The 15,623-nt window shown below is 40.8% G+C and overlaps 1 protein-coding gene across 1 annotated transcript; it reads left to right on the forward strand.

Moving 5' to 3' along the window:
- Nucleotides 1-440: 440 nt before the first annotated feature.
- Nucleotides 441-14,651, forward strand: LOC106889031 (protein-glutamine gamma-glutamyltransferase E-like). The gene is made up of 13 exons (XM_014943678.1): nucleotides 441-535; nucleotides 2,943-3,110; nucleotides 3,417-3,650; nucleotides 4,208-4,326; nucleotides 4,828-4,956; nucleotides 6,428-6,605; nucleotides 6,771-6,906; nucleotides 8,021-8,124; nucleotides 8,612-8,857; nucleotides 10,282-10,587; nucleotides 11,915-12,072; nucleotides 12,283-12,416; nucleotides 14,313-14,651. Exons 1-13 carry the CDS (start codon nucleotides 526-528, stop codon nucleotides 14,458-14,460), a joined length of 2,070 nt encoding a protein of 689 aa, XP_014799164.1. The 5' UTR covers nucleotides 441-525; the 3' UTR covers nucleotides 14,461-14,651.
- Nucleotides 14,652-15,623: the final 972 nt, after the last annotated feature.

Raw genomic sequence — 15,623 nt, forward strand, 5'->3', positions numbered from 1 at the left:
CAATAGCTTACTCATTGTTTTGCAATTGCTACAATGCAGTGAGGGGGAAAAATGGATTCAGTGAATTAATTTAAAGAAAAAGCAGTTGTAAATGTTGCTCATGAAGTATTTCAAATTAAAAACAAATGCAGTGCAAGAAGGAGTTATACTATTCCTATAATTTTAACATTATAACAGAAAGAAAAGTACCTAAATGCTGAAATTCTTATAAATGTTAATACGTTAAGAAACTCTTAACAAGTGGCCAGACTATTTGGGATAAACATTGTCTAAACTTCAGATGTTAATTTGCAAGGAAGCAAGACCAGGATGTAGGGACTGAGAGAGCAAAAAATGAATAAAAAATGAATCTTCATGTCCTGTTGGTTGTGGAGCAAAGGTTCAAGCTCCACCCCCAGAGGAAATATTGCAAATAGGCAACTTTACACCTAAACTTTTAAAGAGTGAAAGGCACCAGCCGTTCTTTGAGCCAACAGAAGTAGAGGAGACCATTCAGAGGAAAGCTCCAGGACCTATTGATCAGATATGGGCCCAGGTGAGCAAGTGGGAAGCCCCTTGTGTGGTGCTCTTTTTGTTACTTTCTTACATCCCTGCCTCATATCCAGTTCTGTAATGGACACGGAAAGATCACTACTTCTCTAAGGAGTTTTGATCCCAGAAAAAAAAGGAAGAGAAAATTCTTCCATCAAGAGTTAGGAGAAGGATTTCCACAGGAATTGTGTTTTTTCAATTATTGTGCGTGTGGGAACAGCAAACTTATCAGAATGAGATTTGGGAGAACAGGTATATTATCTGATGTAAAAATTATGTATTTTGCAAATAGGAAGGAAGGGGAAGGCTGCAGCTATTTGAAGCTGTCAGACAAGTGCAAGTGAGAGACTGACAAATCTGACATAAGAGAAAGAAACAAAGTAGGACTTAGAGAAGGTATCATTGCAAACCCTGAGGGAGGCTACAATAAGCACAGAAGGTTGAAACCTGAAGTTAGGGCAGAGAGGATATAAAAATTTAGGAGATTTTTCTTCCACCCCGGTCTGTTTTTTGTGGTGTTTGGGTTTTTTTGGCTTACATGCTGATGTTTATACATATGCAAATTGCCCAGTTTAATAATTACTATAAAATGGTCCCATGTTGCCTTTCCAACCTTGCCAGATAACGCTTGCCTTTCTGAAGAGAAATCTTTTGCATGCCTCCAGCTACAATAGATATGCTTCATTGCTAAGTTTATGAAGATTTTTTTTGAAGTAGGCACGTTCCTGAAAAATCAAAGCACGTGCTGCTCACCTCGATACTGTAAAAAAGGTGTTCCCTCAATTTGAGCTGTGACTACGTTGCTAAGACTACTAATGTAGTTATTTCAAGGCTTGTCTAAACTTGACAAACTGAAGATCAAAAAAATAATAATATCTTTACAGTAATAAATCTGTTTGGACATGGGATAATGATTTTTTACTCAATAATGGCACAGGGTAGATGTGTTCCACTAGTAAGGACCACACTCTTACTCTTCCCTATTCTCCCTCTTTTTTTTTTTTTTTTGGGGGGGGGGGGGGGGGGGGGGGGAGGGGGGGGGGGAGGAACAAGTTTTATCTATTTTTTGCTTTATCAGTTCTGATGAAGTCATACTGGTCTCCGTGGAAAATAAAAATTCAGCAACTGAAAATAATTCAGGTATTGAAATTTAATGTTGAATCCATGCATGCTAATGAATTTACTACATTACATTACAAAGTACATCTAGAATATTGCCAGCTACTCGTGTTTTTTCTTTTTTAAAATGTCAAAATCCAATTGTGATTCTGAAATGCTTACAGATGTGCCAGGTTTTTGTGTGTATTTTTTAATTGATACATTAGCATGCTTTTGGTTTATCAAGATGGCAGCTCGTAGACTTGCATTATTTTTAAAATGTTTCAGTTAAAACAATTCAAAGTCCAGTATGAAGTGCAGTAATGAAAACTTTTAAACCTCCAACCCACTGTTCTAGGGGGGGTGGGGGTGGGTGGGGAAGAGGGGAGGAAAGGGTGTGGAAAAGAGGAGAATATAGAATAATAAAGTTATTTTTAAAAAACACGCAGTGCCCTTAGGAATTAAAAAAATCCAAAGTTAATTTTTTCTTCTGTACTTCTGCACTTAATTTAAACCATGGAGCCATCTTCTACTACAGAACCTTCCATACGCTCTGATGATGTCAGAGCCAAACCAATCTCAGATGCTGTTTTTCAGTCTCTGACTGAAGCCATAGTTCATACAGAAGAACTTTCTGCAACATATTATTTCACATACATGGTTTTAGTAGCGAGCTCTCTCCAATTCTGCCATCTCTCCTGCTGCCAAATGACAGCTCCATGTCCATCAACGCGTTCTTGTTAGGTGCTTCCAACAGAGAGTAGCTGTCAGTTAAATCAGAGGAACATGACATGGAAACAGAGCTAGAGAACACATCATGGTTTACATGATTTAAATGCAGAAGTGTTTCTTGGCTGAATCAGGTTTCTTTATTTTTTATTCAGAGGCAGCAAGGCTGCATCTCTGTCAGGATAACACCATGTCTTGGAATGGATGACACCTTGAAAGAATTAGCTGAGTTCAGCCAGATTCTTTACCCAAGTAACTCACAAGAATCCAATTATCAGGGTTCTCTCCTCTTAGATGCCTTCCTGATTTTTCTTTAGTACCAGATATTCTACTCCTTCTATACTTAATTATGCAGATAATCTCTAACAGCTTACGCGAGGTGGAGTCTCTCTCAAAAAAAAATAATGCTCACAAATAAATTATTTCTATTTTTGGTGGAAATCTCTCATGGGTACTAGTTACCTGTAGAAAGTGACATGCAATTCTTTGTTTTGGCTGTGCTTCTTCCTCCGTATAAAGTGTGTCTGTGCTCCTTCCCCCTCGGACGTACCATCAAGTTTTCTTGCTCTCTCACTTTTTTGTAGCTGCATCGCAGCCAAGTACCAACTGGCATCTGAGAGAAAATGGAAAAGAACACCACACAAGTAAATTTTCTAGCAAAGAGCTGGTTGTGAGGCGAGGACAAGCCTTCATTGTCACCTTCAATGGAACAGAACAGCCTGAGCAAAACTTAACGTTCATCGCAGAAACAGGTATGGCTCCCATCTTCTTTCACAGAAAGGGTGACACTGCCTTGTGATGTTTTTTTGGCCCAATATACACTATAGGGCAGCAAGATACTGCTTCAGAGCCAACACGCTGGTTCACACAGCTGTGGAACTGCTTGAGGGGTTTGTTGCATTACTTCCATCCCAGCCAGCAGTGATAGCTCCCTTCAGTTTCCAACGTATGGCACAAATTCATCCGAGGGGAGAGTCACATCTCTGCTGAGCTTGTTGACAACTAAATCTCTATTTCAGCAAGCTGCAGATAAAAATGTTGTTTATTTTCCTTAAAAGGTCCAAGACCCTCAAAGGTGAATAGGACCCAGGCCACATTTGGTGTCTCCAGCACAGTGAGCAAGGACGGCTGGAGTGCAGTCCTACAGTCTACCAGTTCCAACTCTGTGAGCATCTCCATTTCCAGCCCACCTAATGCCATCATTGGACGTTACAAGCTGAGCGTTCAAAGTGGCAGCTCTTCTCCAACAAGCCTTGGCACCTTCGTTTTGCTCTTTAACCCGTGGTCCTCAGGTATGAACATGTTGACTTTTCCCTCAAAGAACTAAAATGCTTGTAGCTTCATTTGCAGCTTCTCCATTTGATCTGTACTTCTTTAATACAGGACCTGAACGTGCACCACGTAATGTATCAGTGAGAAAAGGGTTTAACTGTTTCTTAAGACCTTCTGGCACATAAAATCAGCTCTGTATCATGTACTTACTGGAGAGCTCCTTGCCTTAAAAGATGAAGTTCTGCTTAAGGAGGTTAAGTTCTGCTTTTGCCAGAGCTTCCCGACTTCTGCACAAGTTTAGAAGAGCATGTCTGGGCTCTACGCCAAAAGACAAGACATATCTACCAGCTGCCATCTTCTCCCAGATTTGACAGTGTCATACCTCTGTCTTCACTCAGACACCCCCCACCCCTTTCTCTAATTATAGGAAATCCTGAGTTTCACAATCTCTTTGTAACAGCAAGAACAGAAAAGGGTAGATATCTGCAAGCATTCTTATTGATGGGCACCAAGGCTCCTGAGGTTGTGTTTTATTTTGCCTGCTGTGGTTGCACATACCTCTGTTTTGGCTTTCCAGGTGATGACGTGTTCATGTCTAACAAGGCCGAGTGTGAAGAATATGTCCTAGAAGAGTTTGGCATCATCTTTGCGGGCAATAAGAATCACATCAGCAGCTTTGGATGGAACTTTGGCCAGGTAAATGCGGCGCTGAAACACCAGACTCCCTGCTCTGGTTTTCACATGAACTGGGTGACCAGGGCTTGTTTGCTATTTCAAGTTCATTGCAGTCATACACCTCTGAAGAGCAGGAATCTGGTGTTGAAATTAGAACTTGTGCCAAGCCCTGTAACACTGATTAGCATGAGGATTTATAATTGACTAGTCAGTGATATGACCTGGGACTCAGAGGTGCAGCCAGCAGGAACCTTAGTGTCTGCTTGGTAGTAAAGTACTGTAGCAATGCTGAGGGGCAGAGTCCTGGCCTTAAATCCACAGATTCCAAGTTTTGAGAAGCACTTTGAGTTCTAATCTTCACAGTTTGTTGAGGCCGCATTTTTAGATGGTAACTCCTGGCTGAGCTACAGCAATTCATTTGGTCATTAAAAAAAACATTAAACACTGTGTGGCTCCACTTATCCTGATGTTTTGTAGAGCTAATCTGTGTTTCCAAAACACTAACTTATTTCTATTACATAGTTTCAAGAAGATATTCTTGATATTTGCCTTTCCATGCTGGATCGAAGCTTAAGCCATCGACAGGATCCTGTCACAGATGTATCTCACCGAAATGACCCCAGATACGTGGGCCGTGTTCTCAGCGCAATGGTAAGCAACATGTTCAAAAAGTTCAAACTACTAACTGTTCTTTTACAGTAGTCAGTGAACATAAGAATGAAGACACTTCTCAGAAAATTTTCAGCCACTGTTTGTATGCAGCAGAAATGCGGGCCAGAGAAACACCTAGGTGGCCATCCCATCTCAGGCCACTAGATTTATCTCATCTGAGTGATTTCTGATACTTATCACTTGAATAGCCGAAGTCAAACCAAAAGTATAAGATACAGGGTGGTATGTTGAGGGATCAGGCCCTTGGAGACCTTTAGTCCAACCTGCAATTTGAAGTGGAGTTGGAGCGGTACTAGATCAGCTCAGCCAAGGATTTGTCAAGGCCACCTTGACAATCTCCAAGGATGGAGGTTTCATGGCCTCTCTTGGTGACTGGTCCAGAGCTGCACTACCCTCTCAGCAAGGATTTTTTCTCTAATGTCAAGTATTATTTTCCCAAGCTACAGCTTCCTGCTGTTGCCTCTTGTTATACGATCTGCCAGAACAGAGAAAAATTGGACTCTGACATCTTAGTACATTCCATTCAAGTAGCTGTAAAGCTGCTGTTACATTCCCCTTATCCCCTTCTTAACCAGACTGAACCAGCCCAGTTCTCTCAACTTCTCGCAGACTGTGTGCTCCATGGCCCCTGGCCATCTTGGCAGCCTTCCCTCCTGGGCCCTCTTCAGCGTCTCAGTGTCCCCTTGAACTGAGGAGCCCGAAACTGGAGACAGGGTTCCTGGCACAGCCTCACTAGGGATAATTAAAGGGTGTTAACAGCTTCCATCAATCTCCTGGTCACGCTTTTCTCAATGTAGCCTGGCATGGGCTTTCCCTTTATGATGAGGGAGCGCTGTTGACTCAAGTTCAACCTGGCATTTGCTGTAACGTCCAGGCCCTTTTCAGATGGGCTGCTGCTCACCCAGCCTGTACCAATTGGGGTCATCCTGCCCCAAGTTCTGAAATCTACACCTTTTCTTCCTCAACTTTCTATGGTTTCTGTTGACACATTACCCAGGATTTTCCAGGTGACCGTGCCCCATTTGTTGTGTCAGCCACTTCCCCTAATTTAATGTAAAATTTCTGAGGGCTCACTACATCATGGTGCAGGCACGTTCTGAGAGCTTAGCTGCATGATATGCTGTGATGATGCCATTCAATCATACAGTGGCAAAGTTGCCACCTCATGTCAGGAAGGTTCACTGAAAACTGGTGTTTGCCTTCCCTTTGCCTGGTGCTACCGAACTTGGGTGGGAGAAACAGTGTTTACATGCTCTCCATTTCTTAAGAGCACACATATTTCATTTCCCTGAAAAGCTAAGGCTTCTTTCTGAAGGCCAGCTGCATGAAACAGTGACTTTTGTCCACTAAAATGTCATTCAAGGCTTTTCACTTGCCTGCTCCCCTACTGCTCCTACATCTGTTGTAAACTCTTTAATTTATCTCATCATAAATTTAATTATTTTTACAGGTCAATGCCAATGATGACCGAGGGGTGGTGCTAGGAAACTGGAGTGGAAATTATGACGATGGGAAAAGCCCAAGCAGCTGGACTGGAAGCAGTGAAATCCTGCAAAGCTGGAAGAAATCAGGATTCAGACCTGTTAGATATGGACAATGTTGGGTTTTTGCAGCAGTATTGACTACAGGTACGTTTCATGCCATGCACATAACTGACACTGCACAGATTCTGTTAAAAGAAGCACGAACAATACTTCCCACATGAAAGTCTTTCAAGACATTAGCGTGTTATATAAAACTTCCCATTCCAGAAATACTGCTTTCTGACTATGTTTTTTCCATTCGCTCTCTAGCGCTTAGATGTCTGGGGATTCCCACTCGTACAATCACAAACTTCAGCTCTGCCCACGATGTAGATGGAAATCTGCGTGTAGATGAGTTTTACGATGCTTCTGGAAATCATTTGGAGAGGGGAGGTGACAGCATATGGTAAGGCTCTACGATATTAACAGTAGGACCTATCAATGCCTATAGAGTCTTCAGGTGCAGAGTAGATGTTCTAATGACAAATGCTTTGTTACCTTCTTAAAAACTGTCTTAAAAACAGCTACACCCACACAGGATCAATAAAAAAAACACTACAAAATACTACTACAAAACTCTGTGTTTTCACTCTCAGTTAAGCAGAGAATTATGACCTGAGTTACAATAGCAAATTGAAGCCAGAGCAGGAAAGATGCCACAGATGACTGAAAATTTATGGTATTAGAGTGGATATATCAAACAGTAGGACTTAACTTAGTTTGGAACTATTCTTCAAAAACTGCTCGTGTTAAATTGCAAAAGTTCAACAGAACCAGCTTCCCTGCCTTTTTTTTTTTTTCAGTGACATCATTTACAGTGAAAAATACTATCATTGTTGCCACTATTAATTAAGCATCAAATGCAGCTCAAAGCAGCTTGTGTTCAGTAAAGAACAGGTGCAGTCTCTCACTGGCTGCCTTGGTTACTCCCCTACTTGTTCTGGACCCATTCTAGATACAAGCAATAAGTATAACTGTAGTATTGTGCTATAAGAAAAACAGCTAAAACAAAGGAAGCGCACGTGCTCAGAATTTTTTTTTCCTTTTCAGTAACATCATTTACAGTGAAAATATTATCATTATTGCCACTATTAATTAAGCATCAAATGCAGCTCAAAGCAGCTTGTGTTCAGTAAAGAACAGGTGCAGTCTCTCACTGGCTGCCTTGGTTACTCCCCTACTTGTTCTGGACCCATTCTAGATACAAGCAATAAGTATAACTGTAGTATTGTGCTATAAGAAAAACAGCTAAAACAAAGGAAGCGCATGTGCTCAGAACTTTTGGAGAAAAATAGGCTTTTTGCTTTCTGCCCTTGAACATTTACATCTGTTCCACAATGCAACCTTCAGCTCCTGTCTAGTTAATATAGTCAGGATCAGAGTGGAAGTGGTCAGCCTCAGATAAGAACCTATGCTAATTAAGGCATTTAATACATTTGACTAAGATGGATGATAAATGGATGCAAACAGGAAACTAGAAAGACATACTAGTATCTTACTTTGTTCATTCTTGCATGTAGGAATTTCCACGTCTGGAATGAAAGCTGGTTTTCCCGCAGTGACTTGGGAGCCTCATACAGCGGATGGCAAATTCTGGATGCAACTCCCCAAGAACAAAGTGAAGGTACACAGAGTTTATTTCAGGAATAATGTTGACAAATTATAGAAGTCGGTTACTTTTAGAGAGAAGGAAACAAAAGAAAAAGTAAAACCATTGTAAAAATGATTTCTCATCCTGCTCAGACATAGAGTGGCAGAGAGGGGAGAATATCTTATCTATCATATTAGAAAAGCCTCAGATCAGCTGTGGATGCCAAGAAACAAACTAGACTTCTAGGAGCAGTCTTTCACAGCAATTCCTATATTTCCAATGTACGCATCCAGATCTATCGAAAAATCAAGGGATACTATAAAATAAATCAAAGTGTTCCTTCAGAATAAACAGAAGATACATTGTTGATTGGCCTGGTATGGGGGTCTATGTGGATGAAAGAGCTAGAATGGGACAACAGCACGGGGCAATTAAGTAATCATTAACAAATATCTGTCTAGTGATCTGCTTACCGTCAAAGACTTGATTAGGTCTAAATTATGTTTTCTTCATGCCATAGGAATTTATCAGTGTGGTCCTGCCTCACGGACAGCCATCAAAGAAGGAGACGTAGATCTGGACTACGACTGCCCGTTTGTGTTTGCGGAAGTGAATGCAGACTGCATGTACTGGAATTATGACACTGCAACGGGAAAGAAGACATTAATATTTTCGCAGTCTACCACAATTGGCCAATTCATCAGCACAAAGGCAGTCGGCAGAGATGATCGCATAGATGTCACCAATGATTACAAATACGAAGAAGGTAAATACAAACACTGGTTCTTCTGGTTGCATAGCTGCTTCATTCCCAAACGCATGCAAACTTTAAGACAGGAGTCTCCTAGCGGGAAATTTTTTGCGTCTATAAAGTAAAAGCAAAATTTACACTCAGTTTATTCAGTTCTGGTAGAAAAGGGAAGAGAAGGTAAAGAATAAAAAAATTCTGCCTTGCTCTTTCTCATATGGAGCTGCTTTTTAGGACCTAATATGACAGGTCCAAATATCTCTGCATAAAGCATTCGCTGTTCTACCTGCCTATCACTAATGGGTACTGACTGCCTCTGCTTTGTGAGAATTACCCGACAGCCCGGTTATTTGTCAGCCAGATGAAGGGCCTGTTACAGAAACCTAAGCTAAATCAACACTTGAGCCCAGGAAAGGCAACTCTTTCAAAGGGTCAAACAGCACATAAACTTGTCAGACCTTTGGGTTTGATAGTGTGGAAAGAAAAATTACAAACACGAATTGGATTTGCAAATGCAAAGAATGGACACTGCTAATGGAAATATATATCAGAAGGGTGAAAGGCATGATAAATTAGAGCCCAAATAACAAGCTTCTGTTGTGTACTGGCTCTGCCCGGGATGGAGTTAACTCTCTTCATAGCTGCCCTGCTAAAGCCTTGATAACACGCTGATGTTTTGGCTATTGCTGAACAGCACTCGCAGAGTGTCAAGGCTTTCCCTCTCCCTCCCTGCAGTGGTGAGAAGGCTGTGGGTGGGTGAGAGGCTGGGATGGCACCCAACCAGGACACCTGACCCAAGGGGATATTCCGTGCCATGGAACTTCATGCTCAGCAATAAAATCTCAGCAAGAGGCGGAGGAAAGGGGCAGGGGTGTTTGTATTTCCAAGCAGCCATTCCACATGTTGAGGCCCTGCTTTCCAGGAGGTGGCTGGACATCTGCCTGCCAATGCCAAGTCACGGATGTCCTCCTCTTTTTGCTTTCCCTGTTAAACTCTCATTATCTCAATCCAGAAGTCTTCTCCCCTTCCTTCTGTTTTCTCCCCATCCTTCAGGAAAGGGGAGGGAGCGAGCAGCTGGGTGGGCACTTGCTGACCAGAGTCAACCCACCACACCATGCCCTCAGCTTCCCTTAGATTAGGGGCCTTTTCTGTAATAGCAAATAAGAATTTGCATTTCTAAATATTACAACCATTAAAAGAGATAGAAATCAGAATAGTAAGCAACTTTGGACTGAAGATCTTACATTACAAACAAATGCTATTAGAGGGGCAGTGACACTACTGACTGCAGAGCCAGAAAATGAGGTGTGGCTGTGGAAAACAGAGGCTCTGTTCATCCCTAAGAGCAGACACTGTGTTCTGTTGGCTGGTCTCTAGCAGTCACGTAAAATAAGAGATGAATGTTAAGTGTTGAGGATAATTTTTGTGGTTCTCCCTGACAGGCTCTAAAAAAGAGAGAGACATTTTTAAAAAAGCCCGTAAGAAGCTGGGACTTGAGGATAAGTTTGATCCTACAGCACCAACACCGCGGGAAATCGAGCAGAAGCCTGACATCGCAGGGAAGTTCAAGGTGGCTGGGCCTTTACAAGTCGGCAAAGACCTCAATCTAATTCTGGTTCTTGAAAACTTACAGTCTGATGTTAAGACTGTTCATGTAAATATGACGGCTTGGAGCACCGTGTACACTAGAAGACCAGTTCGTGAGATCTGGAAGGACTCCATGTCTGTCACACTGTCTCCTAAAGAAGGTAATTTTTAAAATAACTTTTAATCACAATCGTATAATTGTTTTACCAGTAAATGGGCATTAGAAGCTTGTGAACTCGGGGAAAAAAACCCTCTAGCACTGCAGTCTGAAATTTCTATGCAGAAAAGGCTGAAAACAATTACATTGTGCTTATAAACATATTAAAAAGGCATATTTCACACCATTTTCCTCAAGTACTATTCACATTTTGGAAAGTCTGTCTCGGGAGTGAAAAGAAGATGCTGAATAAACATGAAGTTTCACTTAAAAAAATCGCATTAAAAAAGATAAGGACAACATAAAAGCATAGAAATCAACTCCAACTAAATGTGTTCTGCTCAGTTATGAGAGGCCTTAACGAAAGGTAGTAGGACACGGATAACAGCAGAAACAAGAAACCAGATGCATTAGCACAGCAGAATAGAATTAAAGTGTGAGGAATAAAAATTGCTGAAATGTCCTGCTAAGCTCCACAGAAAAGAAAGTTTGTATTAAGGAACTGTTGAGGAGTAAAGGATCTAAGATTTTTAATTCTTTTTTGGATGGAGTTCGATAACCTTTTGGAAGAAATTCTCTACCTAAATGAGAGTATTGTTGGAAAGATGAAATTAAGTTACCAGTAGGAGCATGGGATAATAGATATATCAGCATCTCTAAAGTGAGCTGAAAGATCATTGATTCACAACTGATACTATATTGTATTAATCTTGGGCTTTGAGTCCCTAGTGAGAAGCAGAAATAATGTTTCATTTATTTAGTGTGTAGTTTGACTTCTGGAGTTGGGATCTACCAGCTTTCCTAAAGCATTAGGAATTGGACTCTCGGTGAAGACAGAGTTCATATGCCTGATGGCATCACAGTCCCACAGGCAGAAGAGATTCCTTGATTTGAATTACAGCATGTAAACTACTGTACAAACACATGATAGTAAAAAGCAGATAGGGCTGGAAAGAGAAAAGAAATGTAAAGACGTCAGAGCATTTCATAATATCATGAGCAAACAGGCTGATGAGGGCTATCAAAGCGTGTCCCATTACAGATGGGGTGGCACTGGTAAACTCCTTTAACTCCAGCCTTCCTATCTTTCAGAGCAATCTGGAGGAAAACAAGCCAGGCAATATAGTAGTAGGGAATGAAGGAGGGATAACATTGAAGAAATCACTCACTCTCTACAGCAAACTGGTAGATTTGCATGAACTGAGTTTGGCAGTGATGGCTGAAGGCCTTCCCAGTCCCAGACACAGCATAGAAGTAAAATACTAATATTCAGTGTGAAACTCAGTGGGCTTATAAAAGCATGTATTAATTCTTTTTTTTTTTTCTTCCAGAGAAACAATTTCCCATTAATATACAATATACTGAATATCAACAGCAGTTAACTACAGACAACACGATCGAGGTAACAGCTTTATGTCATGTAGAAGGCGGGATTCAAGTGCTAGTGCAGAGAGACATCACCCTGGACAATCCTACCATCGACATAGAGGTAAATTGCTGTCCCTTTGCTCTAATTGCAATGACAAAGAAAAGGCAAAATGAGCCCTTATAAGCACTTTCTTCCCTGGAAGAGAGGTTCTGCTCACATTCTCCATGGTCCATTACAGCCTCTCTTAATATCTCCTCATCTGATGACCGAGGAGGCTCCAATATAAAAGAATACTGAGAACCTGACCTTTCAAGCATTTTCTTTGCACAGATACTTGGTGAAGCGAAAGTGAACAGAGAAGTGGATGTGGAAGTGACATTTACCAATCCCATTGATACAGAAGTGTCAAACTGCATGATGCAGGTAGAAGGCAGTGACCTGCTCAGAGGAATCCTTGAGATAGAGTAAGTACAAGAAATGCCTCCTTCCTGCTATTAAAGATACATGAGATAAAGAACCTATGCATGGATGACTTGGAACCAAACAGTGGGATGAGAAAACATTTTCTTCTTGCTGTAACTTGGGAAGCCAGTCAATGTCACATCTCATAATGAAGGACACAGTTTTGAACTAACTCTTTTTCTAACTTGGGCTTTGGCTCCATAGTTTGGGAGGGCAAATAATTGCTGTCATAATCAGACAGAACTTGTTTTCCTGCCTATCTAGCAAGACCCCACAGTTCCAGAGTAAAATATATGCTTAGCCATGCAGTAAACGTTGCTGAGGCTGTCTATGCAGCTATAGGCCAGATGGGCTGAATGTTCCCATCCTTATCATAGGCCCAGCAGCAGGATACATGACTGTTTCTGCCCATACTATACCCAAATTATAGCAATATTGTAACTGGGATATTTTTCCCCCACTTTGTTAAGCTGGCTGCAGATGCCAATCTGGGTATCACATCAAACAGGTAGATGTACCTATAAAAAGTAGATGCACAGGTGTCCCAGCTTTGGGAACAAAAATGAACACAGATGGTTTAGACACAGGTTGTAATCTCAAAGGGTGGTACCTCTGAAAGAAACAATCCCAAATATGCTCTGTGCATAGCTCTTCCAGACACAATAAATCACAACTAAGGAGGATAGCTTTCAAAGGACAGACTAAACCATGACCACAGGTACTCCTTAAATGACTGAATTTACTTTACTAAGGCCTGGAACTTGAACAAAGCTGAAATCCACAAGACAGGCAGGAAGAGCCTAGGAAAAATGGGGACTATTACAATACAAGTTTGGGTTGGGCTCAGTTTTTTAATTAATAAAAAAAAGTTCTCCAAAACAAGACCTACAGGTACACTGATTTCCAAGCTCTGCTTTCAGAACCCTACAAAATAGTTATCTGAGGAGATTAATAAAGAGTCAAGAAACTATTAGATGGTGAATGGGAAGAATGGAATGAAGTAGGTTCCTGCTATAGATTCCAGGTTCCTATTGTTATGCTTTGATGATTTTGTGTCTTTTCTTGCTCTTTTTCCTTCAGTATTTCACAACTGAAACAGAAAAGTTAAATTTTCACACCATCCCTTATTTTTATACATATACAAAATATCACACAAATTTGGACGTATGCTAGCAAATGGAGTTATTTCTAAAAAAATGCCTGTGATGTGGGATGGTGCTCTTCAACTGAACACACACACAAACATACACAGCAACTTAACATTGCCATTTGCACTTGAGTAACTAGGAATGGTCTATCCCATAATTTATAAGCTCTCCAGAGGGAATTTAGCAACCCCATGTTGTCTATTCCATTCAACTTTATCCTCAGGCAAGGCAAGACAATATGACAGGGTAGAGTTGTTTGGGAAAAACCGTACACATGAGCTTCCAAGAATTACAAAATATACTGGTATAAAACATTTTGACTTCTGTTCAGAATTTCCTGCTGTGTAAACACTGAGGTTTTCTTGGTGCTATAATCTATTCTAGTTCAGGAGTTACTTATGTGTTAATATGTATCAATATTCTTCATGATCTCAGATTACTCTTTTCTAATAATAATTCAAGATGTGCTTTACACCCCCTGTTCTGCATGAAGTTTTATCTCATATGCTATAGTATGTCCCCCTTTGCCCGGGTCACTGCATAATGTATTTGTCAGAGATCTTAATGCATGGGTTTGAGCATTTAAATACCTATCAGATAACCAAGTCTGGCACGGTCTTTTCATGGCCATCCCACTCTGAACTGATAGGAATTCTGACTTAAGATGGGAGATAGTGAGTGAAGAAACTCAAGCATGATGCATAAGCCTGTTTTCAGCTTACATTTTTCCCTTTTTTTCCCTATATTTAGCATACCACCACTGAAAGCCGGTGAGCAATCCAGTACGAAGTTTAAAATCACCCCTTTTGAGGCGGGTCCCAAACATCTACTTGTTAATTTCTCCTGTGATAAGTTTGCAAATATCAAGACCTTTAAGATGATAAATGTGGTTGACTAACGTGAAGATAAACAACGAATGGTCTGCGTGTGTATAAATTGAACAAAATGCCATAAGAAATCTTGTATAAGTAAACAATGGGAAAATTACTGAAACAAAATCCTTACTTCCTGTGATAAGGGGTTACTAATGTCATATTATTAAAATTTTACATTGTAATTTTAAATAAATTGAGGAATAGTTGATTCTCAGTTACTGTTGTGTGTGTCCTTATTATTAAAAAGAGCATCCTTACCTTCTATTCACAGACTGTTTGACTTTTGTCTGGTGTTCTTCGGAAGTCATTCTTTCTGGCTCCAGGTGTCTCAACACAAACATTCATAAACTCATTTTTACACATTCAAAGCCTTATACAGTGGACCTTCAAAGCAGCATTTCTTGTTACTGCAACTGTGATACTAGAAACAGCCAGGATGAGTTGCACAATTTATGTCATTTGCTGCAAAGTCTGTCCTGATATTTCCTTTTTTGGCAAATCACAGTGACCTAATGAGGCATAGGAAAGGTTCAAAAGGAATTTGGGTAGTGTCCAATTTGAGAGGCATTTGACAAACACATTGAGATAATTGCCCAGCTCAACACACATGATATTTTTGCATGCTGGTATTTTACACTTGCTGAAAAAAAAAAAAATAATAATCTTCCTCAGGAATCAAAGGGATTCCTTAAGGCTAAGGGTATTTCGACTTGAGAAGAGTTAGGAATTCTTCACTATATTGTGTGCCAGGAAGCCATCTTTCAGAGTTCAAGTTTAGCCAAGATTTTTTAAACCCTTTATGGGAGGGTAGGTATGGGTCAAAAGCTGGGTTCCAAGAACAAGCGAACTAGGTGTAATCCAGTGACTGACTTGGTTTATGGCTGATAATTGTACATAAGTAAGTCAATCCCTGACTATAAATAATCTGTATCGGTGAAGTGAATGGAAAGTAAAGCTACTGCTCTGTTGCACTTTGGACTGCTGGGCCAGAAAGCCAGTAACACCTTCACAAGTGCCTGGACCCAGCTCTGTGTCCCCCTGCCTCCTTCCACCACACAGCACAGGGCACCTGTGCTTTGCCGTAGTGACTCCTCACTCTTACATGAGCAGCTCAAGTTCCTGTTGGCTATAAACCTCTTCTGTCCTCATAGCCTCCACAATTGCTTCAGGAGGGGACTTGCAGCCA

Source organism: Calidris pugnax, unplaced genomic scaffold (assembly GCF_001431845.1).
Source record: "Calidris pugnax isolate Ruff unplaced genomic scaffold, ASM143184v1 scaffold118, whole genome shotgun sequence".
Taxonomy (NCBI): domain Eukaryota; kingdom Metazoa; phylum Chordata; class Aves; order Charadriiformes; family Scolopacidae; genus Calidris; species Calidris pugnax.

What these genes read in the sequence shown, in the direction of transcription:
- LOC106889031 (XM_014943678.1), top strand. An exon ending in CTTTAACCCGTGGTCCTCAG is followed by an intron (nt 3,651 to 4,207) that starts GTATGAACATGT and finishes TTGGCTTTCCAG; the next exon opens with GTGATGACGTGTTCATGTCT. An exon ending in GCCGTGTTCTCAGCGCAATG is followed by an intron (nt 4,957 to 6,427) that starts GTAAGCAACATG and finishes TTATTTTTACAG; the next exon opens with GTCAATGCCAATGATGACCG.